Consider the following 23,162-nt stretch of genomic DNA (forward strand, 5'->3'; position numbering starts at 1 on the left):
GCCTCCCTCTGGCGAGCGGAGAGAGGGAGTGAGCCAGACCAGACGGCAGACGAGTGTGCATTTCTCCGCGGCAGCGACAGGCGCCCGCCCCGTCCCCGTCTTCTCCTCCGGGGGCGCCCGCGCTGACCGCCGACGGAGCGGGGGGCGCGTCTCCTGGCCTCCTGCTGTCGCGCCCCCTCCCGCAGGTCCGCGTTTCCTTCTTGCCCCGCCGCCATGCCCCCAGGGGGTTGAATGGGGGCAGCGATCGGAGGGCACCTCCACCCTCCCTGCCCAGGGCTATGCCAGGGTGGGGGGGCCGGGAGGGTGAGCGACCCGCCCCCCCACCTGTAGGATCCCAATGAGTTGACCCCTCTCCCAAATTGCGGCCCCCCCTCGGTCCCACCCCTCGAGCGGCGTCGCCATGGGATGTAACATGTGTGTGGTGGAGAAACCCGAAGAACAATATAGGGTCATGCTGCAGGTAAGGGGGGGGCGGGGGGCGGGGGGAGGGTGGTGGTGGGAACAGACACAATGTGGGGAGGGGGATTCTGTTGCAGGGCTAAGGGGAAGGGGTGGTAGGGGGCAGGGAAGGCATGCATAGGATGGGTTAGCGGGGACGGGTTGGGGTGACATAGGGGAAGGATTTATAGGGTTAAAAGGGGTTGGTTGGGGTGGCGTGGAAGGGATTGTATATGTATGTAAGGGAGTTTTGAGAATAAAAAGGGGAGCATGTGGTAAAAGGGGGCGATGGGGTCGTCTGGGGACAAGGAAGGCGAGGAAAGGCTAAAGAGAGTTTCCAGGGGTTCCTAGTGGGGTGGGTGGCTATGGAGTGGCTTTTTGGGACGTGAGAAAGAGTCCTTCGGGTGCAAGGAAGGAGAAGGAGTGGAAGATCGGGGAGGGGGATACTGAGGAGAGAAGAGGTCATCTGGAATTCTTGGAAGCTGGGGTGCGCCAGAACAGGAATCCCAGTTTTTCCCGGGGGGGGGGGAGAGGTGTGGAAGTTGGGGAGGGGATTCTATGGTGTGTGTGTGTGGGGGGGGGGTGATGCTGCAGTGGGGGAGGGGAGCAGGTACCGGATGAGGGGAGGTTGCCTAGCAACTAGTTTCCCCCTCTTTTCCCCATAGCACATAGTGCCTGAAATGATGGGGAGGGGGCATTTGAAAAGAAAAAAAGAGAGAAATTGGGAGGGATGGCACTGAGCAGCCAAGTGGAAGCAAGGCAGCGGGATAGGTCGGAGAGGGGACTGACTCATATTAGGCAGGTATTCATTCACCCCTTCCCACCTATTCATCCTCGCTCACTCTCTCAGTTCCTCAGTCATTGTATGTTTCTGCATCCACCTCTTTTTCTGCCTCTTCAGGTATCTATTTTCTAACGCTTGTTTCCCCCACCCTCTCTTTTTGTCTACATCTCCATCAGCTCAGTATTCATTCATTCATTCATTCACTCACTCACTCATTCATTCTTCTCTCTCTCTGCTCTCTATTCATTTATGTATTTTATCCATTCAGATCTCTTTCCATCCCATTCACCATCCTAGATAACAAGTACAGGTACAAAGGCACCTTTCCACCCGCACACCCATTGGGCAAAACCTGTTGGCTTGAGGCATAGGGACTGAAGCAAAGATAGAAGGGCTTTGGGTGGGATGGTTAGTTATACCAAATGTCTTTGCATAGTGTACATAATGTAGGAAAACTCTGTGAGTTTTGCAGTGTTTTCTCAGAGGGGTGTACAGAGAGTATGCATCTCTATGTGTTTTATGGTTCAAATGTGCAATATTATATATTATAGATATCTGTAGGCATCCAGAGGTGCTTATGTGGCTGTGTGATTGTCTGTTGGCACCAGTATAAATGCTAGTGTGTACATTACATGGGCTATTTAGACACATGTGTTTGTGTAGCCTTACAGAGTCTTGCTTGTGCAGTATGGGGGCAGCCTCTTTTCTTTTCATTTTTAAATCAGAGATGTGCAACACAGAAGTGGCAAATAAGCCTGCTATGTGAAGTGAGAATTGTCTCCAAATTCATGGATTATTTCTCTGTGTATATGCTCATTATATCTTCATACACATAAGACACTCCCCAAACCTATTTTTGTATATGTGTGTGTGTGCGTGTGCGTGTGCGTGTGTGTGTGTGTGTGTGTATATATATATATATATATATATATATGCAAAATCAATGGTATCTGCATATGACTATTCTATCAACACATATATATCCTTTTGGCTGTTGCTTGAACATTGCAACCAATGATATAGCAAAGAGGATCTTGTTTTGACCATGAATTGGAGGTAGCTGCTTTAACCGAGTTGGCCTTCAAAGTTTCCTATTCTTTTGTGCCATGTCAAAGATCTGCCCCCTTTCTGCCCTGCCAGTCTTTGTATTTAGGGCTGCCTTGGAAGTTTCTTTTGTAGTTTCATTCCAGTTGCTAGTAGCAGGAGCCAGATTTCCTTCCAATAAAGCAGAACGGATTGGCTGATGTTCTCTTATTATAAGAGGAGAGGCTGTCTATTAGGCTGTTACTAAGCTTGTAGTTCTAAAATGTACCTATTATCAGACTCAAACCTGCAGGTCCTTTCTATCATCGTCTCTTTCTAACAAAAGTGTCTATCACTATGGGAGGTGGATGAGAGAACAGGGAAGTCCTGTGGGTTATCAGGTGAGATAAGCAATGGGGATCTTGCTGCAGTCTCAGTTTACCTCCCCATGTAGCTTCAAATGCCTTGATTTTCCAACAGGTAGAGGGGTAGGTCTGAAGAACTAAGCCTGCCCTTGTTATTCTCCTTTGCATTGTCCCATCCCATCTCTTGGTACCACAAGGAAGTGACTATGGGCACTATGCTTTTATACACACATGCTTTTATACACAGACACACACACACACACACACAATTCTATTCTGTTTCAGTGGTTTGGGGGTTTATTTGATTGTATACATTTCTATTTTTCCAAGCTAAGCTTTAAGCATAATTATTAAAATTAATCAGTAGTATTCAAAGATTCATTTTTGGACATGAAGCTCCAGGTTAAAATTTGTGCCATCACAAATGTTTACATTAAACCTCTGGTGATTCATATTGTCTTTGTTTCTTTCTTATGTTTATGAGTCACTCTATAACAAAAATGTTCTCAGAGAGATGAAAAGTAAATAAAAATGCTAAAATCAACAAGTAAAACCTTAATTCAAGTTGAAATTTCTTTGAGTACCAATCGACTTGGCTTCATTTACTAGAGGTTTTTAAAGGTATTGAATCCAGAGCATGGGAAACCAAGGCACAAAAGTAGAAATGTGCTGACTGGACAAATTTCTACTTCATTAAACAAGCAAATTATAGAAAGTTGAAGAAGACATCTTTACTCCTGACTGTGACATATGTGGATGACAGGAGAAAACAAATAACAAGTTTCATAAAGACCCAAGTAATAAGTCCTGAAATAAAATATTAGCATTACATTGTGAATTAATAAGGGTCTGAGCTTAAGGGCTCCTTCACACATTATGATTTTAATGGGTACACTTTGCCTATAGGAGCAGATGTCATAGTTAATGGCACAGTTTCTCACAGCCATGTTATTTATCACATACACATTAAGAAACATCCAGATATCACCAATTAGCAAGTTAAAGGATATATCCAAGATCTTCACTCCGAAAATTCTTACTGTTAGGAACAATTTATCGTTTCAAGCGGCATTTGCCAGTTTTTGCTACTGTCTTTTAGAAACGTGTGACTAGACCGACATTTATTATTTTATACATTGCTTTTTGAATCACACAGAATGCTTTATAGTCTTTATCTCTGCCTTGCAAGGGAAGTGACTGTTCTTGTACAGATGATAGAGGTTGTGGGATAGTGAGTGTTGCTCACAGCAAAGATTCACATGTGGTTCATATCCAAAACTCTTAGCCACATGGGGTTCTGACAGCAAGCTTCTTATTTTGGAGTCCCAGGGTTGCAAATTGTTCCTGAGAAGTTCATAGGTCATTTGTTCGCAAAGTGTAAGAGGTATAGGCACCTAGTTGCTAAGGGAGGTGTGCAAGTTTTTCCCTGGGTCAACTCACCCTTGCATGTTCATCACCTGATGACTGCAGCATGTATGACAGAGCAATCACAGATCAAGTGCCACAGATAAAGCTTTCATACCACCTTGCACACACTGCTGTTTTGATGGAGTCAGTTCATACATTCAGCCATGAGTCATCAAGCATTGAGTAATTGAGTGATGAAAAATCAACAAACGTATGAACAGGCTTCTCATTTTCCAGTGTTGATGAAGAAATGGAATTCTGATATTCTCTAGGCTTCCTCCAATCAGGATAATCTACCGTAGTCAGACCGCACATGAGCAGTGGGGGGGCGGGGTCTGTGCATCTACATTTCTTGATAGTTGATGGTGGCTAACTAGTGGCCAGTGGGGCAGCCCCCTTTTATCCACTGGCTTTTTGCCTCGTGGTACCTTCCTCCCGTTTATTTAAAGCACCCAGGAACAAGATGATCTTCTCACACTTTTTGCTCTCAGATCCAGGATGTGTGAGTTTTACCAACTGAGTTATTCACTGCCACAAGATGCCGCTAGCTTTGATGGGATTTTTTTTTAAGGTTAGACAACTTCATGGAGGAGAGGTCTAGGAAATGGCTATTTAGAGTCAAAATATTTCTGAATAAAGAAATTGGAGACAGAGACAGGTAAGGGCTGTAGCCCTCCTGCTGTACTTGTGAGTTTTCCAGAGCTGTAGGGGCCTGACTGCAGTTTGAGACAGAATGTTGGACTTCATGGACCTTTGGCCTGAAGGCTCAAACAAATCCCCACGCGCGCGCACACACACACACACATGCTCCTTGCCCCTTGACTTCAGGAGGCTCACTAGGACAAATTTTAAGTACTTCTGGTATGAAAGATACCTGTCTCCTTTAAAGGCATGTTTGCAAATAGGTGGCTGGTGGTTTATTTTCCAAGGAAAAAATCTATTTTGGTACTTGTGGCTTACAGTGTAATGACCTGAGCACAGTATTTACTGTTTGATTGAGGATGTTACAGAATAGCTCTCCAAAGTCGTAGCAAAAGAGATGTGATGGAGAAAGTGTCTGTTGGCATTGGTTCTCTGAGAAAATTCAGCTGGATGCATAGCTCACACCAAAAGACCAAGCACTCTTGTAAAAGCATACACAAACCAAGTCAGATACAAATCTGGCTACGCAAATATATACACTGTTCAAATATGAATGGTTACACACACAATCAATGCTGGACACAAAGACAAATGGACAAAATATGGCATAGCTCCTTTTTTCACTCTCTCTCTCTCTGTCTCTCTCTCACACACACACACACTTCCTAAAAGGCATAGTTCTGTTACTTCTAATGTTGGATAAACGCTCCTGTATACACACACACACACACACACACACAGCTCACACGACATAATTTGCAGATAATGCCATAAACTGACACAACATTGCAAACACTTTCTGCGCACACGCACTACATGCCCAGACAACAACATTATAAATCCTTTATAGACCACACAGGGCTACATCACTACACAGCACACACAAGCACAGTTAACCCACAAATAAATGCCTCTGCTGCACCAACACCCCACTTGCCTTCCTCTCTGCTTCAGTGGGACTGTGCTTCACATTTGAACGCCAGTTCCTGGCCAAAGATCCTTACAAAAACTGGTGGCGGGGGGGCTTTGGTCCCCACTGGGTGGAATCATATATGAGAAAAGGATCTCCAGAGGCTTGTAGAGTAGGGATCTGGAGGGGGGCCGGAGCGTGGAGAATGGCTGGGAGAGGCAGTTGGGGAAAGACAAAAAGAAAAGAAACGCACAAAAGAAAGCTGTGGGGAACCATCCGCTGAAGGCCTGAGGCTGGATCTCATTCTAGACCTGCCTGCAGGAATGTGATTAGCATTTGTTATAAATTCCTTCAGGGCCTTCTCAAGGCACAGAACATCCTCCTCATTCCCACCCACAGCCCCTCCCCAAACCACCAGTCTAGGGTCTTCCTTCCAGCTTTTAGAAATGCAGCCTTGTTTCTCCACCCTCTAGCTGTTCCGATACCCCATCATCACTCCACCCTCCCACTCTCTCAGTATTTTCTATTCCAATCCACAGCTCTCCCACCCCAGCTCTGGGGGATTTTCCCCTAGTGAATTTCTCCTTAATTCAAACAGGCAGCCAATCTACTATTCCTCCCCCCTCACACACACATCTTTCATAGTTCAAAATGGAAAAGGAAATGGGAATGAATGATACCCCTGATTTCTGGACTTTGAGGAAAGGGAGTGGGGAGGAGATTTGGTATGCTTTTGATCCTCTTTCCCATATTTTCCTTTTCCCCAGCTGCAGATGCCTGTATCAATCACTCTAGTTTCCATGGTAACTGCAGCTGCAGTGATGGAGAAAGAGAGAGACGCACACAAGGCGGCTCAGCAAAAGGCAACGCAATTCATAGAATCACTCTGCACATTGTATGAGGGTGTATTGCACAATCACGCACCCATAGGTGCGTCAACCCATGACGCATAATGAAGTGGTTGCTGTACAGGTTCCCACAATAACTGTGAAGTGTGTTGAGTTACATGTGTGTGAGAGAGTGTACTGAAACAGGAATGGGTGTGTCATCATGGGCCTTCTGCGAAACAAAATGGGCTGCATTACAGTGTACAGGGAAGCTGCCAAGATTTGGATTCTGATGTAGTAGAGACTTTGAAGGCCATTTCAGATGTTACCTACTCCATTAACAACCTGAGTGGCTTTTTCTCTCTCTACCCCACCATCTGACCACCAGGTTACCATCTGCAAAAGGGGAAAAATAAAATAGGGATGAAATAAGTGATTGAATGCAGGGGAAAGGAATATTACATGATCTTTATGAATTGGTTCACAGGAGTATCAAAGCATGTTTGTGGCATTTACATGAGCCAAGGGGATTGACGCTAGTAGGGCTGGCCATTTTTTCCCCTAGCATTTTCTTGTGCCTTTGATTATATGACAGACAAAAATTCAGCAGGTGGAACATTTCCTAGACTTTATACAACAGTGACGGAAAATGCTGCTTAGTGCTCATACTGAACACCCTCCTGTCTTGCTACTATTAAAGGCCCAGGAGCTTCCCCCCACCCCCACCCCTGCCCTATTAGGGGGGGAAAGTTGGTAACAAGCATAGTATCTATAAGTATAGTTGATCAAATATGTCCGCCCTTGGAATTTCTCCTGTTAATGCCACAATTATTTGGGAGCTACAGTACTTGGGCTACATGATCAGTTATCCTGGAATAGCAACTTTTTATTCACTCCTACCTCTAATTTGCTTTTGTGAATCAACAAACTGAAGTGAGATTAAAGATGAGGATAGAACCACTGATAAAATCAAGGGGTCTGGACTCTCATTCTTCAGTGATAATACAACCAATGGATAGAATTTTCAGCAGTGAAGGCACAATTCAACTACGAACGATCCAAAATAGCAGGGATGCAAGTCCAAAAAGCACCCTGGCATTCTTTGTCTGTAGGTGAATGGAGATTACTGCCTCAGAGGATAATAACAACCCTGTGACAACCTCTGATGCAATTCTTGAATGTGTAAACAAGCCCCTTACCTCATTCTAACTCTGCTGCTGTAATGACTTTTTCTGCATTATCAGTTATTCTGTGGCAACGTCCCCTGAACTTACCACAGGCGCTAGATTTGCTTACGTGCTCATGGGGCCCATCAGAATTTGAAGTGAGATGATAGGTCAGCAACCTCTGACAAGATCAGGACCCATTGACTCATCTCTCTTTCATCCTGAGATAAAATGATCATGTAAACCAGTCAAAGAGCCCTGTCCATGCCAATTCATCTATCATGTAAAACCCAAACATTGCAAAGGATTCTGGATGATCTCAAGAGTGGGAACTTGTGGCCCTCCAGATGTTGTTTGCCTCCAGCTCCCATCATCGCCAGCTAGCATGGCCAATGGTCTGGGTGGTGGAAATTGGAGTCCAACAAGCCCACAGGTTGCCCCCCCACCCCCGGTTGGATGTACACACTCAGTTTGTACAGGGCACCACACAGGCCTGTTGGGGCTTCCTGCTACTCCCCATCAGAATCAAGAGTTTGCCTTGGAGCACACACCCAACTCTCCCTTACAGCAGCATATTGCAGGGAAAGGTTGGTAGAAAGCAAGCTGGCTTTCAGGGATTCTTGTCGACTAGGAGGAGGGCTTTTTCTGTTGTGGCACCCCGGCTCTGGAATGAGCTCCCTAGTGAGGTTCGCCTGACGCCTACATTGTATTCCTTTCGGCACCAGGTGAAGACCTTTTTATTTTCCCAGGCATTTTAGCATTTTAGCTTTCTAAATTTTTATCTTTGCTGTTTTAAATCTGTATTTTAAACTCCTGCACTGCTGCTAGGTTTTATTGTGGTTGTATTGTTATATTGTGGTTTTAATGTTCTGTATATTTTAAATTGTTTTATTGTGTGTTGTTTGGATTTAATTTTTGTGAACCGCCCAGAGAGCTTGAGCTATTGGGCAATATAGAAATGAAATGAAATGAAATGAATAAATAAATAAATAAATAAATAAATAAATAAATATTTCTGGGATTGAATCCAGATTTAGGCTGGATCAACTGCACTAGCGGAACTGGATTTCCCTGCCTCCTCTCCACAGCAGCCTCATCCAGCCCCCTTAAAATGCTACACAAAGAGTCAGGAGATACTGCTGAATGGGGTGAGCTGTGGTGTGGGGGGAGGGAGGATCCCCAAAAATTGGGTGGAGGGACCTTCCACGAACAGAGCCCTTCCTCTTGCAGATGGTCCCTCCCTCTTGTGGAAGGGAGACCCTGAATCCGGGCCCTGATCTTCTCTGGCATCCTGGATAAGCTTCCCGTGAATCCCAGGGATCCTTGGAATACGGTTTGAAGCCACGAATGTAAACAAGGACAGGGTTATTGTCTCTGTTGGATAGACATCACAACATTATAAAGCTGGCCTGCACAACTTGGGAAGGGCCGCAACTCTGTGGTACAGCACTTGCTCTGCATACAGAATGTATGCAGGTTCAACATCCAGCATCTCTGAGTAGGGCTGGGAAAGACTCCTGTCTGAAACTCTGGAGAGCCGCAGCCAGGCAGTGTAGACAATACTGAGATGGGCCAATGGTCAGACTCAGTATAAGGCAGCTTCCTGTCTTCCAGTGAGGCATCAAGCCAAATTCCTATGTTCCTTTAAGGCACCAGCCATATAATGTGGTCTTCCAGGTATTTCCCACACACACCCTTTTGCAGTCCCAGATAGAAAAACCAGTATATTTACTGAGCCACTGGTGGACCCCTATGCCTGGCTAAGTGGGCTGCGCTTTGTGAGTCACAGGTTGTGCAGCCAGGCAATGACTCAAGACAGTGGAGAAATGTAAGGCAACCGGAATGATGGACTGGAACAACAACTGGGGCTTTCTCAGTTTAGGAAAAGAACTGCTAAGCAAAGATGTGATAGAGGTGTCAGAAATTATGCATATTGTGGAGAAAATGGAGAGATAATTTTTCTCCCTCTCTCATAATACTAGAATTTGGGGATTACCCAATGACATTGATGGACAGGGGATCCAGGACAGACAAAAAGAAGCACCTCTTCACACGACATATAATTAACTTCTGGAATTTATCACCACAAGATGTGGTGAAGGCCACTGGCTTAGGCCTGGTCTGCACATGCAGCCCAATAAAGTGATCAAATCCTGAGATTATAGTGTGGACCAGGGGTAGACAACATGGTGCCCATGGGCACCGGTGTGCCCCCAGATGCCGTCCTTGGTGCTCACCAAGACACCCTTCCGCTCCCAATTTTTACTTTAAAAATATTTTTATCTTTCCTTAGTGGTATCTGGGATCACTTCAAAGCAAAGTGGAAGCCTCTAGTTGCTGTCATCTTAATTTCTCATGAATGCCTCTGGGCAGGTTACTCGTCCTTTGTGACTAGCCATACCCACCCAAGGCAACCATTTTATGGTTGTGCTCTGGACAATTTCTCAAATTTTCAAATGAACCTGAGGGCCCAAAAGGTTGCCTACCCCTAGTGTGGACTGTATCATTTCAGACTGGGGTGGCGGTAAGTGTCTTTTAAAAAATATCCCACCTATGTTGAAAATCAAAATAAACCCCCAAACATGATGATGATACCCTAGAACTGGTTTTTCTCTTATGCTAGAAACATTGTAGCCCACCCCACTCTCTGCCTCCTGCCGACAGTTTAAATGTGTGGAAATCATTCTCCCACCTCAGGCTTTCGCTGCCTCCTTTCTACTACCTTGTATGTATAGTCCAGGCCCCAGATGGCTCTAATGACAACTAGACAGGTTCATGGAGGATAATTCTATCAAGGGCTATTGGCCATGACTGCTAAAAAGAAGCTCCGTGTTCTCAAAGGTTGTATACGTCTGAATACCAGTTGTTTAGGGCCAAACAGTGAGGCAGATCTTGTCTAGCTGGCCTGCTCTTTGGTGCTTGGCTGCAACTAGGGCTTGAGTCAAATGTGGTGGCACAGTTTTCCCGCTTTTTTTTTTTTTACCTCAGTGATCCTGCTGCTGTGTGCCACTCAGCCATGAGTTCACTAGCACTGGTTGGCTTAATTTACCTGCAGGCGCCCAGGTTGCCATGGCTTGTCATGTTGTGCAAATGCACGTGGCAGGGGTTGTTTGAGGATTAGACATGGCCATGCCAAACTGGCACCCACAGGCATCCAGCACAACAGCCCCTGTGGGTGAATTGCCCCATGGTAGGCTGTTGTGTCGTACAAACAGGGTCTCCATTCCAATAGAGAATGACCGGCATTGGATCCAACCCACTGGATCCGGGGAAATGGTGCCTGTGGGCACCAATGTGCCCATGGACACGTCTGCCAGGCCCCCTGCCTCAACTGATTTTTATTTGATTTTCTTAAAAGATTTCTTTTTTTAACTGGGAGGCGGGCATGCTGCCAAGTGCTGGTCTCAAGCACCATCTTTATCTCCAAGAATGCCTCTGGGTCCCACACAGGTCCCAGAAGCGTTCTTTAAAAAGAAAAGTGGTGGGTGGCCACAGCCCACCATGCACAGCCACCCAGAAAAAAGAAAAAGGTAAACTGGGGGGGGGGAGTAGGGAGTGTCCTGGGCGGCTAGAGGGGGTGATAAGGAGCATTGTGGAGGTGGGGGGCTAGAGGAGGTGGAGAGTGAGGGTTGCTTTGTCTGTGCTCTGTGTGTGTTATGTGCATGACTTGTTGGGCGTGGTTGTTTTGGTGTGGGGTGGTACTATTTGGTCTGAGTTTTGTGTGTGGTTTGTGTATGATTGTGTGGGTGTGTTTCCTGGGGGGGGGGGATATGGTTGGGTGTTTTGCCTGTGTGTGTGTTTTGTGTCTCTGATCGTCCCCAGTTTGCTTTCTGTGAAATGGGTATTTTGTTGTGCTTTGAGGGGGCAACTATGTGATTTGGCATTTGAGGCTCAGACCCCACCTGTGCTTTGTACTCCATTTCTTGGCCAAGTAACTTGTCTCTGACCCTCGTCAGTTTTCCTTCTGAGAAATGGGTTTTGGAGCAGAAAAATGTGGGTTCAAAATACTGCTTTTGTTAATTAATTCAGACTCCACTTCACTCTTGTATTTAGGTTCCTGGGTAAGTTACTTTTCTTTAGTCTCACCAGTTTGCCTTCTGGGAAGCAGGTGTTTTGTTTACCAGCCATGCCCACCATAGCAGCCATTTTCTGTCCAGAATAAGTAGAAACTCCTAATATGGAGTTGGTCCATATTTTTGTCTTCACTGATGATTTGCATAGGAAACAAAATCCCAAAGAACAACAAGAGTACATTTCACATGAATGACAGATCACAGGTGATGTATTCGCCTCATTTATGTATTGAATTAATCTATTATTAAATTAATTTATATGTCTTTTGTTGATGCTAGTCCATTCTATATTGCCATCAGCTAAATGGTATTTGTTGCAGGATTGAGAGACAGGTAAATGTATCTTGGTTCAACCCAAAATAGCGCAACCCCAAATTTGAACAAAAAAAAGGGGGGGTAATTGTGGAAGAGACTCCCAAACTGCAGGATTTGTTTTTTCCAGGATCTCTTGTAATACCAGTTTGAAAATTGAAATTGCATTGTAGGATAATAAGGGGCCATAAAGACCATGAGGCATTTATCTTTTATCTTGATAATTAAAGTAATTAAAACACTTTTATTATAATCTCTTTATGGCAGTGTGTTTGCAGTAAGCTCCTTGGCATCCTACTTGTTTTGCCCAACTGAAGCAGTGAATGGCTGGACCTTCTGTAATTTGTCATGTTAAAATGTGCCAGTGCTACTGTCAGCTGGGAGAAGGGAGGCCTGTTTGCCTGTTGCCCTGGACTGGCTACTCGTCTGGGTGCAAGGAGCATCGAAATTGCATGGATGGAAGGCTACAGGACTGGGAGAATGGGGCTACTGTTGTCCCATAACTACCAGTTGCAAGCAAATGTTGCCGAGATGGGGCAGAGTGTGACTCGGAGGCCTTAACCCTTAGTAAGGGTTGTTTGCGGTGCTGAAGTCAGGGCCAGTCCAAGACATTTTTCTGCCTGAGGCAGAACAGGGACTGAGAAAAGAAGTATTTCTTTGTAATGTGGTACATAGTTAAACTATGGAATTTGCTACCACAGAGTGTAGTGATGGCCATCAATTTAGATGGCTGTAAAACGGGGTTAGACAAATTAATGGAGGAGAAAGCTATTAATGGCTACTAGTCCTGATGGCTATGTGCTACCTCCAGTATCAGAGGCCTTACAGTACCTGTTGCTGGGGAACATGGGCGGGGAAGTGCTATTGCACTCATGTCTTGCCTGTGGGTTTCCCGAAGGCATCTGCTTGACCACTGTGTGAACAGAATGCTGGACTAGACAGGCCCTTGGTCTGATCCAGCATGGCTATGTTCTTAACAGCAAATGGCACCCACACACACACACAAGGTGCATATGTCAAGGTGCATTGCTTTTTGATCACTGGATGTTTCACACAAAACAAAATGCTGGAAGAAAAAGCAAGGAAGCAAGACTTGGGGAAGTATGGGAATTTGGAATTACAGGGTACCCTCTCTCTCTCTTCCCATCACCTCCACCCCTGCCCCCATAGGTGAATGGTCGGGAACTGTCCCGTCTCTCACAGGAGCAGACCCTTGAAGCCCTGCGGTGCTCTAAGGAGCCTCTGGTCATCCAGGTGCTGCGGCGCAGTCCCCGCAGCCGGGGTGGTGGTGGTGAAGGACCCGCCCCCCAAGGGGACCCCACAACACTGGTGGACAGTGGAACTCAGACGGACATCACCTTTGAACACCTATTGGGGCTAGGCAGGATGCGGCCACCAAGCCCGCCAGCTGTAACACTGGAACCGTATGGGCTGCCTGAACTGTGAGTGTTCCCTTCAGGAAAACCGTCTCCCATTGCCTTCACTTTTCATGCCCTTTAATTCTCACCCAGCCTTCCCCAACCTGGTGCCCTCTAGATGTTTTAGACTTCAGCTCTCATCCGCCCCAGCCAGCATGGCCAACAGGTAGGAATGCTGGGAGTTCTAGTACAACATCTAGAAGGCACCAGGTTGGGGGAGGCTGCCACAACCCCTTCCTACTATCCTGTCCTCTTAGGTTTGCCAACTTTCCAACTAGCCACTGTTGCTGTGCCTGTAATAGCAGTTCAATATAAAGTCATAGGAGGCGTTAATGTTTTTCTCAGTGCAGAACTCACTTGCACACTGAGCTGCTGTTAAAGGCCAGATCTTTTCCTTCCTTTCTGATCAGTTGCAAACCCTATGTGCTTCCAAATGCCAAGTTTGAATCTGTTTCCTCAGCATGGAGACTGAGAAGTTTTCACAAGTTGCTGTTGGCTTCTTGAGTTCGACTTCCCTATATTATACAGGCTGGTAACAGGAAATCCTCTTGCCCCTGCTTTACTGTGTCCAGACCCCATTGCTTCAGTTCCAGGTTCACATTTTTACATCTAGTTTGTATGTGGTGAATTGGCACATGTGAAAACAGAGCCCTGGGAGTCTTCTCAGGAGGTTCTTCTGGCAAAGGAATGCTTCACCTAACGATCCGATCCGTATGTCTTCTCTTGTTCACAGTCCCTCAATTGGGCATGAATATTACGACCCTGTGGAATTCATGGAAGGAGGCGCCCCAGAGGCTGAGCGGGCAGAGGAGCTGGAGTATGAGGTGAGAATGTGACGAAACTGGAAGCAGGCTCCAGTGGATTAGAGAGCAGGGCCTGGCCCTACCCTTGGGCAGAGTGAGCCAAACCACGTTGGATGATAGATTCTGGGCACCATTAGAGGGCAGCACATTGCTCAGTTATTACATATGTTGTGTTTTCACGCAACACATTAGATCTCAGGTGCTAAAATCAGGGCTGGCTCCAGAGTTGCAAGGTCAGGCATTGGCCAGGACAGCAAAACTGGCAAAGCGCCCACCACCCCAATGGCATTGCTACTCTTGACTTGCAAGGAGCAACCAAGTAGGTCACTAGCAGTACAACACAAGTTTCAATGTGCAAGTTCCCACTGAGTATGCCCCCAAAATCCAGAGCAAGTACTGGCCAAAATGTCCCGCAGCAGCACTCTCTCAAAAGGACCCTGGTGGCACTATGAAAAATATTTGGGTAGCATCTGTCACCGCCAACAATGCTGCTCTGCCTCTTTTTCATTGCTTTCTGCCATCACTGAACACTATCCCATACATCCTAGGTTATCCATGGTAAGAATTTTTAGAGGAATAGACATGTTAGTCTCTTGCAGCAAAAACAACAAAAAGTGTCACAAGGCTCTTTGTTATTTATCCTAGGTCATGTATGCATGAACATTTGCTTCCATTTAACAACCCCTTACTGTGTGTTCACTCCTCTGTTGTTCTCATTGAGAAACAATGTGGAGTGAGAAGAGAGCAGATGTATGGACTTCTTTTTAAAGAGGAGTCTATCATTTCTTCTAATAGCAAACTCAGGTGGTGAGTGCCACCAGAATCATTACCCAAAGGGGCCATGGAGGAAAAAGAGGCAGGTATTGGCACCCCAAGGTTTGGAGAAGTACAAAAAAGCTTTAAAATCAAATTCAAGGGGAAGCCCCCCTCCCCCACCCACCCCAAATTTCCCAATGATGTCTGAGCATGTTTAGTAGCCATAGAATATAGAGTAACAGTTGGAAAAGAAAAATGGAACACATTGGTGGAGGGGAGCTGAATTCTCTGCTTAGAGGGAATGGCTGGCTGGAACTCTAAACAGGAGCACTTCTTTAACATTTTGTTGCAAATCCCACTTGTTCTCCATACTAAACATTTTGCCCATGTGGGGGTGTCCTTCCCAGAATGCTTCTGTCCAACACAGAGAGAAGGATGACAACTACTTTAGAAAGAAATGCTAAGGCAAATTCTGTAGTAACCTCACGTTATTTCATTGAATATGATCTACTGAGTGACAGGAAAAAGTGGAGAAGTCACATTTGTAATAAAGCATTTGCAAACAGTATATCGAAATACAGAAGAAGAGCTAGTTCATACATACATGCATATACAAACGTTGACCCCTCAACGCTTGATGGCTCACTGGATTCCACTGGAAAGCGCCGAACCTAAGATGATACAAAACTGTGGTGGCTCATCATTCAGCATGGTGAATGCCATGAGCCATCAGTGGACTACCAAATGAGGAACATGCATGTGTGAATTGATCCTAAGGGGGTTTCATGCGATTCCACTTTGAGCACTACTTGGCAGGAAACGAGGCCATAGATTTAAATAATATTAACCCCTGCAGAACATCTGAATGCTATTTGCCTTTACTTGCTGGAGTGCAAATGTAGGAAAGGATGGGAAAGCAGGGCCAGTCTTGAGAGGCCATGGAGATGTTTTAGCCATGAAGTTCTACCTGGATGAAGAGTTAAAAGGCATGCTAGTAGCTCTGTGCAAATAAACCTTCTGCTCCGACCTTGTCTGAGGGAGGGTAATGGATTACTACAGTGTGTGACCTTCGTCTGGTGCTTTCTGTGTCCCAACAGGAGGTGGAGTTGTACAAATCCAGTCACCGGGACAAGCTGGGCCTGATGGTTTGTTACCGAACTGATGACGAGGACGATGTAGGCATCTACGTTGGAGAGGTGGGGGAGGGGGCAGCCCTTGGAGGGGTGTGATGTGTGGCCTGGGGAGGCCGAGGTAGGCAAGTGGGGGGAAGGAGAGAGCTGCATGTTGGGAATTCAGCTTTAGGAAACGGGGAACTGAGCTCCTGGTTTTGTGTTGTTGCTGCAGCAAGATCTATTTGCTTTTTGGGAGTGGGGTGAATTACCAATACCAGATCTATTTGCACATGTTCCTGAGGCCCTTTTGTCAATTTGGGGAACAAGCAGAGAGGGCTTCTGAAGATTGTGCTGGATGTCCCCAGACATTTGACAAGGGCACTGTAGGCTGGAAATGCTGAGTGGCTAGTAAAGTTAGGAGAGTGGGAAGTCTTCAGGTAATTTCTTGAGCTGAGGAGGGAGAACATAAGAGGAGAAACTGAAGGAGGGGTGGGCAACTTGTGGCCCTCCATTTTGTTGCCTACATCTCCCATCAGCCCTAGCCAGCATATTGTAGGCCCAAACATCTGGAGGGCCACAAATTACCCACCCCTGATCTGGAGGGAGCAAGATCCAGACAGAAATGGAAGCTTCCCTCCCTCCTGATGAAAAGTGCAGCTTCATGTGGGGGAATTTTCTTTGGGACCACAGCAGGGGAGTGAAGAAGGATTAAACTCCCTGCCCAACCCCTTGCAGCCCCAATGCTGCTCTGGCTCCCCACAAATTAATTGCGTTAGCATCACCTCTAGTTTGGCCTCAAGTCAAGAGCATTGCTTTTGAACATAACTTAGGAGCTGTTTGGGGTCTAGACTGCCAGCATATGAGCTTAAATTAATATAACTGTGCTTCGTGCGTCACCGTGCTTCATGCTGAAATATCACAGCAGCACCTTTGGTGCAGTGGGGCTCTCAACGCTGTGGAATTTCTAGCTATTGGGGGAAAGGTTGGAGGAAGGGAAAAACACAGACACAAGTCATTAGCACAGAAAACCAGAGGCAGACTACAAAACCTGTAGGGCTTTGTCTGCTTGAAGATATCAGTGAAGGACTGGTTTGCAAACTGCAGTGGTCACTGAAACTATCAGTGTATTCTGGGAAGATGCTTTTAAATAATTTATGGAACTAATTGTGTCCTCTACCTGTTTGTGCAACTGCAAATACATTTTTATAGCAGGCATGGGATTTGCAAGACACTTACCATCTCCAAGCCACTTATTGCAAGACACTTATTTGTTACATTTTTATCCCGCCTTTCCTCCAAGTGGACAGTTTGGCAGCATACATGGTTCTCCCCTGCCCTTTATTTTATCCTCACAACAACCCTGTAAGGTGATTGGGCTAACAGAGATTGACTTGCCCAAAGTCAACCAGTGAATTTCATGGCTGAATGGGGATTTGAATCCAGGTCTCCCTCCCATAACACGTGCCCTGGAGACCAGCTGGTACTAGAGGGCTTTTTTTCAAGGAGAAAGAGAGGACTATTCCCCTACTGTTTCAAATCTCTTGCTGTGAGCAGTGCAAACACAGGAGACAACAAGCAGTGCAGGAGGCCAATGCATAATTCTTCCAGACCTCAGGGCATAGGAATGCAGAGCAGAGGCAAATTCTGAACCCAGGTAGGGAAACCATGTTGGGTCTTGTGTGTTGAAATTAAGGTGGCCACCCATGCAGTGCCAAACAAAGGAAATGCATCACCCCCCAAAAAAGACAAAAGAGGATGTTGATCTGCATAAACGTTGCATATGTTGATTTAAATGTATAGATGCAAATTTAGAAGTAGTTATTATAATTTAAATAGAAATACAATATATCTCACCAGAGTTGAGAAGCCTGCTCAATCTGCTGTCCAGGTGCTAACTGTAGATGGGCAGCTTCAAGGCTTCTCCCTTCTTATGGTTCTTTATCTTTAAACCAGACTTGGACCAGTCAGCCCTTCAAATAGAGAACAGTCCTCTGTACAATACAACACATGGCCACCTTAGTTAGAATCCATGGGGTGTGAGTTGGAATACAGGGATTAATGAGTTCTCTGCCCGTCCCTCCAAGGTTAGTAAGTTCTAACAGTTAAACAGGGGTCCCCAACCCTTTTGGGTCAGTGGGCATATTTGGAATTTTGAGAGAGTGTCATGAATGCTCTCACAAAATGTTTGCCATGGGGTGGGGCTTGCCCCCTGATAAAATGGCTGCCATGATGGGCATGGCCAGTTACAAAATACTCCTTTCCCAGAAGGCAAACTGGTGATACTAAAAGAAAAGTCACTTGACCGAGAGCCTAAGTACAAAGCAGAAGTGGGGTCTGAGCTCCAAAACACACAATTCACTCTTTTTCAACTGAAATAAATATGATGCTGGAGGGCAGAACTTTGCTTTGCAGCATATATGCCACCCTCCCAATAATAATAATAATAATAATAATAATAATAATAATAATATTTTAAGAAATAAACTAAAAATCAGGAGGGGCAGGGTGCCCAGTGGGAGCCAAAAGAGGTGTCTGTGGGCACACTGGAGCCCATGGCCAACACATTGGAGGCCCCAGAATTAGCAGCCAGAGAAACCAGGGAGTAGGAAACTGCTGTTGCTCTCCAGAAGCTCACTCAAGTTTTTCTTACACCAGGTCAATCCTAACAGCATTGCTGCCAAGGACGGACGCATCCGGGAAGGAGATCGCATTGTCCAGGTGAATGTTGGGGGGAACTGGTGGGTGGGGGGACATTGTGGGTTTTAACAAGAATAGTTAAACTTGCCCTTCAATTTATTGCCTCCACTTCTAGATTAATGGCATGGAGGTGCAAAATCGGGAGGAGGCTGTAGCAATTCTCACCCAAGAGGAGCGGACAAACATTTCTCTGCTGCTTGCTAGGCCTGAGACTGAGGTGAGGGGCATTTGGATGCACCGCGTGGCTGAAGGAGAATGGGGTGGGGCTGTAGCTCAGTGGCAGAGCCCCTGCTTTGCACCCAGAAGGTCCCAGGTTCAATCCCTGGTATCTCCAGGTAGGGCTGGGAAAGAACTCTGTCTGAAACCCTGAGAGTTGCTGCCGGACACTGTAGGTAGACAATACTGAGTAGATGGACCAGTGGTCTGAGTCGAAATAAGGCGACTTCCTCTGTTCCGGGAATCAGAGGATGAGCAGAGTGGATAGTATGCTGGATAGAGGCCTTGGAAACCCTTGGAAAGGAACCGTCAGCTGCTTCATATACGGAACATATGCTTTTGAGTCCTTTGCTTGTTATGGAACCTTACGGGCATTCCGTAACAAGGATCAGGCCTCCTTCCACCAGTACCTATTGTAATCAGAGTGAATGGAGAGGCCCACAGAGACTGGCTTCTTTACTGATCATCTTGCCTGATCCTGAGGAGGAGCAGGAGCTGCTGATTCATGCTTACTCTGATTTATAGATGCTGATTAATTTCTGCCCATTTGAATTTCTCGCCCCGATTTTGGGCTTGTGAATAACTTGACCATGTTCCCAGAGCAGCACCAATGCATTAACAACCCACTGTTCTTCTGTTTTCAAATTTTGTTCTGGAATTAGTTCATACTGCTGTACATCAGTGGAGGCTGGTGGCTCTGATTGTGGTGGGGTGTGAATCCATTCTGGGTTTCACTCAGAACCAGCCATAAGTTTAAAGGAGCCATCCATGTGCTGAACCCATTTGGGGGATAGAGTTCAACAGCTTGGATAGCTCCTTTAGAGTTCTGGCTGTTTCTGACTGAAACCCAGAATGGATCAACAGCCCAATCGAAATCGGAGACACCAGCCTCCACTGTGTGCAGTTTGATGAAGTTTTCAGTTTGCTTCCCCTTCCAGGTTACTGATGTACATCAGTTCACATGCGCATTTTTTAAATCACAGCACAAAAAGCAATCCTCATGCGTTCAAATCAAGATTCCTTTTTGCACCGATTTAATCAGTGCACTTATTGATGCACCTAAATCGCAGGATAAAAGAGATACTCATGTGATTAAATCAGTGCAAAAAGGAATCCTGGTTTGATCAATGTCCATGTGCTGCTGCTTGTTGGTAATCTGCAGGCAGGAGCTGGGGGAGAGAGATGAACAGAAAGCTCTGGGAAACTGCTCATACACCAATTCCAGAGTTAATTTTTCAGAATTTCTCCAAGCTAAGCCAGAAGGCAGGCAGAGCAGGGTCAACCAGTGGAACAATAATGGATCAGAATGTGTGTGTGTGTGTGGGGGATCTGCTCATGGCTACTCTGGATTACACCGACCCATCTTTGTTCTCCCCAGGAGCCCCAACACCTGGCTGTTTGAACGCAGCTGTGCTCTGACTATTCTGGGAGCACCTGCTCCCCTTCAGTAGGCAAAAGTGGATGCTTTCAGAAGAAGGAAAGCACTGCAGCTTTCAAATAGCTTGGTGCTTTGGGCTGCCAGCCAGGATGGGGTTGGATTGGCGTATGGGATACTGGTGGCGCCTCCTGCTCTGGATAAGGCAAGGCAAGCGGTAAAGAAGCCAGTTCCCATAAGCCTCCCTGCCCCTCTAATAGCAGCAGTGGACACTGGTGAAAGGGAGTCTGCTCCCTTTATATCACATGCACTTCGTATTACTCAAGCCCATTTTAAAATGTCAAACTGAGGGAGACACTCCATGTTACAAGACAAATATGGAATGGGATTTCCATGTCCTGACCAATATTTGGGGCTGGGGGTGTACTTGCATAGGAGAATAGCCAGGCAGGACAAGGTATTTAATCCTTCCCACGGATTCTCTCCTGCAGTTCCACCCTCATCCCACTAGCTCTTTTTAGACCTTGCCCCACCTGGGTTTCGCAACCCAAAGTAAGCTTGGTGAATCAACAGGTGAACAAAGGGCTAAGAACCACTCTTCCCACCCACCATTTCCCCTTTACAAATTGCATTTATTTCTTTTTAAATATATATTTTCTATTAACATGTATAATATGTACAATGAATAGCCATAGTTACAAAATCCACCATAGCTCTACACTCTTAAAAAGGGAGCTCCTTCAGTAAAATATGATACATTTATCTGATATATTTTTATCTTGCCCTTCCTCTAAATTGCTCAGGGTGGCTCTCCACTCCCAACTCCCACTTTATCCTTACGACAACCCTGTGAGTCTTAGCTTAGGTTAACTCTTATCTGCTATGAGACAGTGATTAGCCGAAGGATTTGAATATGCATCTCAACAGTGCTGCTGTTTCCTCAGTAAGTACAGACTTTTGGAAAATGCATTTGTCAACGTAACCTGTGGTTCTTCTTCCATAAGGAAAAGGTTGTACTTCTTTTGTAAAATTTAGTGTGTTAACTTGACAGATACCCATTTGCGATGAAATGGTGAAGGCTAGAGGTGAAAATGCCTCTGGCAGTTTGAGAAGAGGATATTTCCATCTACTGTATTGGTTACTCCAAGTTCAGGTGGATATTACTGAGTTCAGCTACAAGAGAGTATCAGGACTGGTGGAGACTTGGGGTTACTTGGATGCAAGAATGAAAGAGCCTGGGCTGCAGTTAGACCAGGGGTGTTGAACCTCTTTCTGCCTGAGGGCTGAATTCAATTTTGGAGAAGCTCTTGGGGCCACATTCCAGTGGTGGGCAGGGAAATGGAACAGAGCCAAAATACCAAACATGCCAGCATATTGTAGCTTAAAGCTCACACTGATAGTAACTAAGCCTTAGGAGAGGCATTTCAATGGGGGGAAAAGCTGCACAAAAGCCAGGAAACCACCAAATGATCGATAGTTGGAGGAAAGGGGTAGGGTCTGGGGAACAGGGAATGGCTAAGTGAGGAACCCCAGAAGTCCAGATTGGGACCCAAGGAGGGCTGGATTAGGCCTCTGGGCCCAGGGTAGACAGTAGAATTCCTGGCCCTGTTCAGTGTTACTCTCTTCCAGCTTTCTAAACGTTGGAAAGACAGTGACCGTGAGGATTTCCTGGATGACTTTGGTTCTGACCATGAAGCTGGAACAAAACCCCGACGGCTCCTTTCTCCTCCAGCCCAGCAGGTATGTGGTTTCAGAGGGGAAGGTGGGGAGTCAGCAGCTAGTGTTTGCTCTGCGGAACAGTCTGGGGCTCTTGCTTCTGGGGCACAAGTGTGCTTTGCAGGGTTCTGAGCCACACAGAGCAGAAAAGGGGTTCACTCTGGGATGCCACATTGCACGAAGGGGGCGATTTATGGTAGGACCATGTGCTGGCATAATATCCAGAGAATCCACATTATAGAATCCATAGGGCAGGGGTGGGTAACTTGTGGCTCTCCAGATGTTTTGGCGCACAACTCCCATCGTCCCTCACCAGTGGCTATGATGGCTAGGGCCGATGGGAGTGGCGGGCCACAAGTTGCCCACCTCCAGGCTAAATGGACCACTGGTCAGGTCCCACAGAGATCAACTGATACACACAAGCAGCCTCCTGTCGCAGATTGTAGGGGTCATGAGGTGAGAACAGGAACCTTTGGCCTGAGGGGCCTCCCCATCCGGCCCAACCCCCCTTTCCCCTCCCTGCTCCCGCCCAAGGGAGGCTTTTTTCCAAGCTTAATCAATGCATGGGGGGATTTTCAGTATGCGTGATGTGTGCTGGAGGGGTGTGTGTATGTCTGCCTCTGGCATAGGATGATGTCGCCTCCAACCGATAGGAACACTGCAAGCCGTGTCAGACTATTGGTCCATCTGATTTTGTTCTGCCTACACCGCCTTTTTCAAATTGGTGCCCTCCAGAGGTTTTGAAGTAAAACATGTATCAGCCCCATCCAGCACAGTCAGTGGTCAGGGATGATGGGAATTGCAGTCCAAAACATCTGCCACTTGGCGAGCACTGGTCCACTCCGACTGGAAGCAGGAACCAAAGGTTTCAAACAGGGGTCTTTCCCAACCCTACCTCGGAACTTCTGCATGCAAAGCAGGTGCTCCACCACTGAGCTACAGCCCCTACTGTTGCAAACCCCAGCTAATCAAACCGTTCTGGTACGTTATGCAGATTGTGCTGCTAGCTGTGCTTAAATTGTCCTCCAACCCACATTTCTAATGCTGATCCTTTGCCTGCACTTGGGGTGAAGCAAGCTCCAGATCTTTGCAGTGTGAATTTGCTAATCACTTTTCTCCCCT

At 46.3% G+C, this 23,162-nt stretch overlaps 1 protein-coding gene across 2 annotated transcripts in view; it reads left to right on the forward strand.

Annotated features, from left to right (window-relative positions):
• PDZD4 (PDZ domain containing 4) overlaps positions 1-23,162 on the forward strand; it is a 27,190-nt gene continuing 4,028 nt past the window's right edge. The window contains exons 1-7 of one of the 2 annotated variants that reach the window (XM_084836009.1): positions 1-460; positions 13,118-13,389; positions 14,099-14,189; positions 16,022-16,120; positions 18,692-18,754; positions 18,849-18,950; positions 21,954-22,064. In XM_084836009.1, coding sequence (XP_084692135.1) covers positions 401-460; positions 13,118-13,389; positions 14,099-14,189; positions 16,022-16,120; positions 18,692-18,754; positions 18,849-18,950; positions 21,954-22,064 — 798 coding nt within the window. In that variant the 5' untranslated portion in view covers positions 1-400. The remainder of the gene's footprint in view (positions 461-13,117; positions 13,390-14,098; positions 14,190-16,021; positions 16,121-18,691; positions 18,755-18,848; positions 18,951-21,953; positions 22,065-23,162) is intronic. The other variant, XM_084836011.1, reaches the window with a different exon arrangement.

Source organism: Heloderma suspectum, chromosome 2, assembly GCF_057233095.1.
Source record: "Heloderma suspectum isolate Gila_16-S chromosome 2, 16-S_ref, whole genome shotgun sequence".
NCBI lineage: Eukaryota > Metazoa > Chordata > Lepidosauria > Squamata > Helodermatidae > Heloderma > Heloderma suspectum.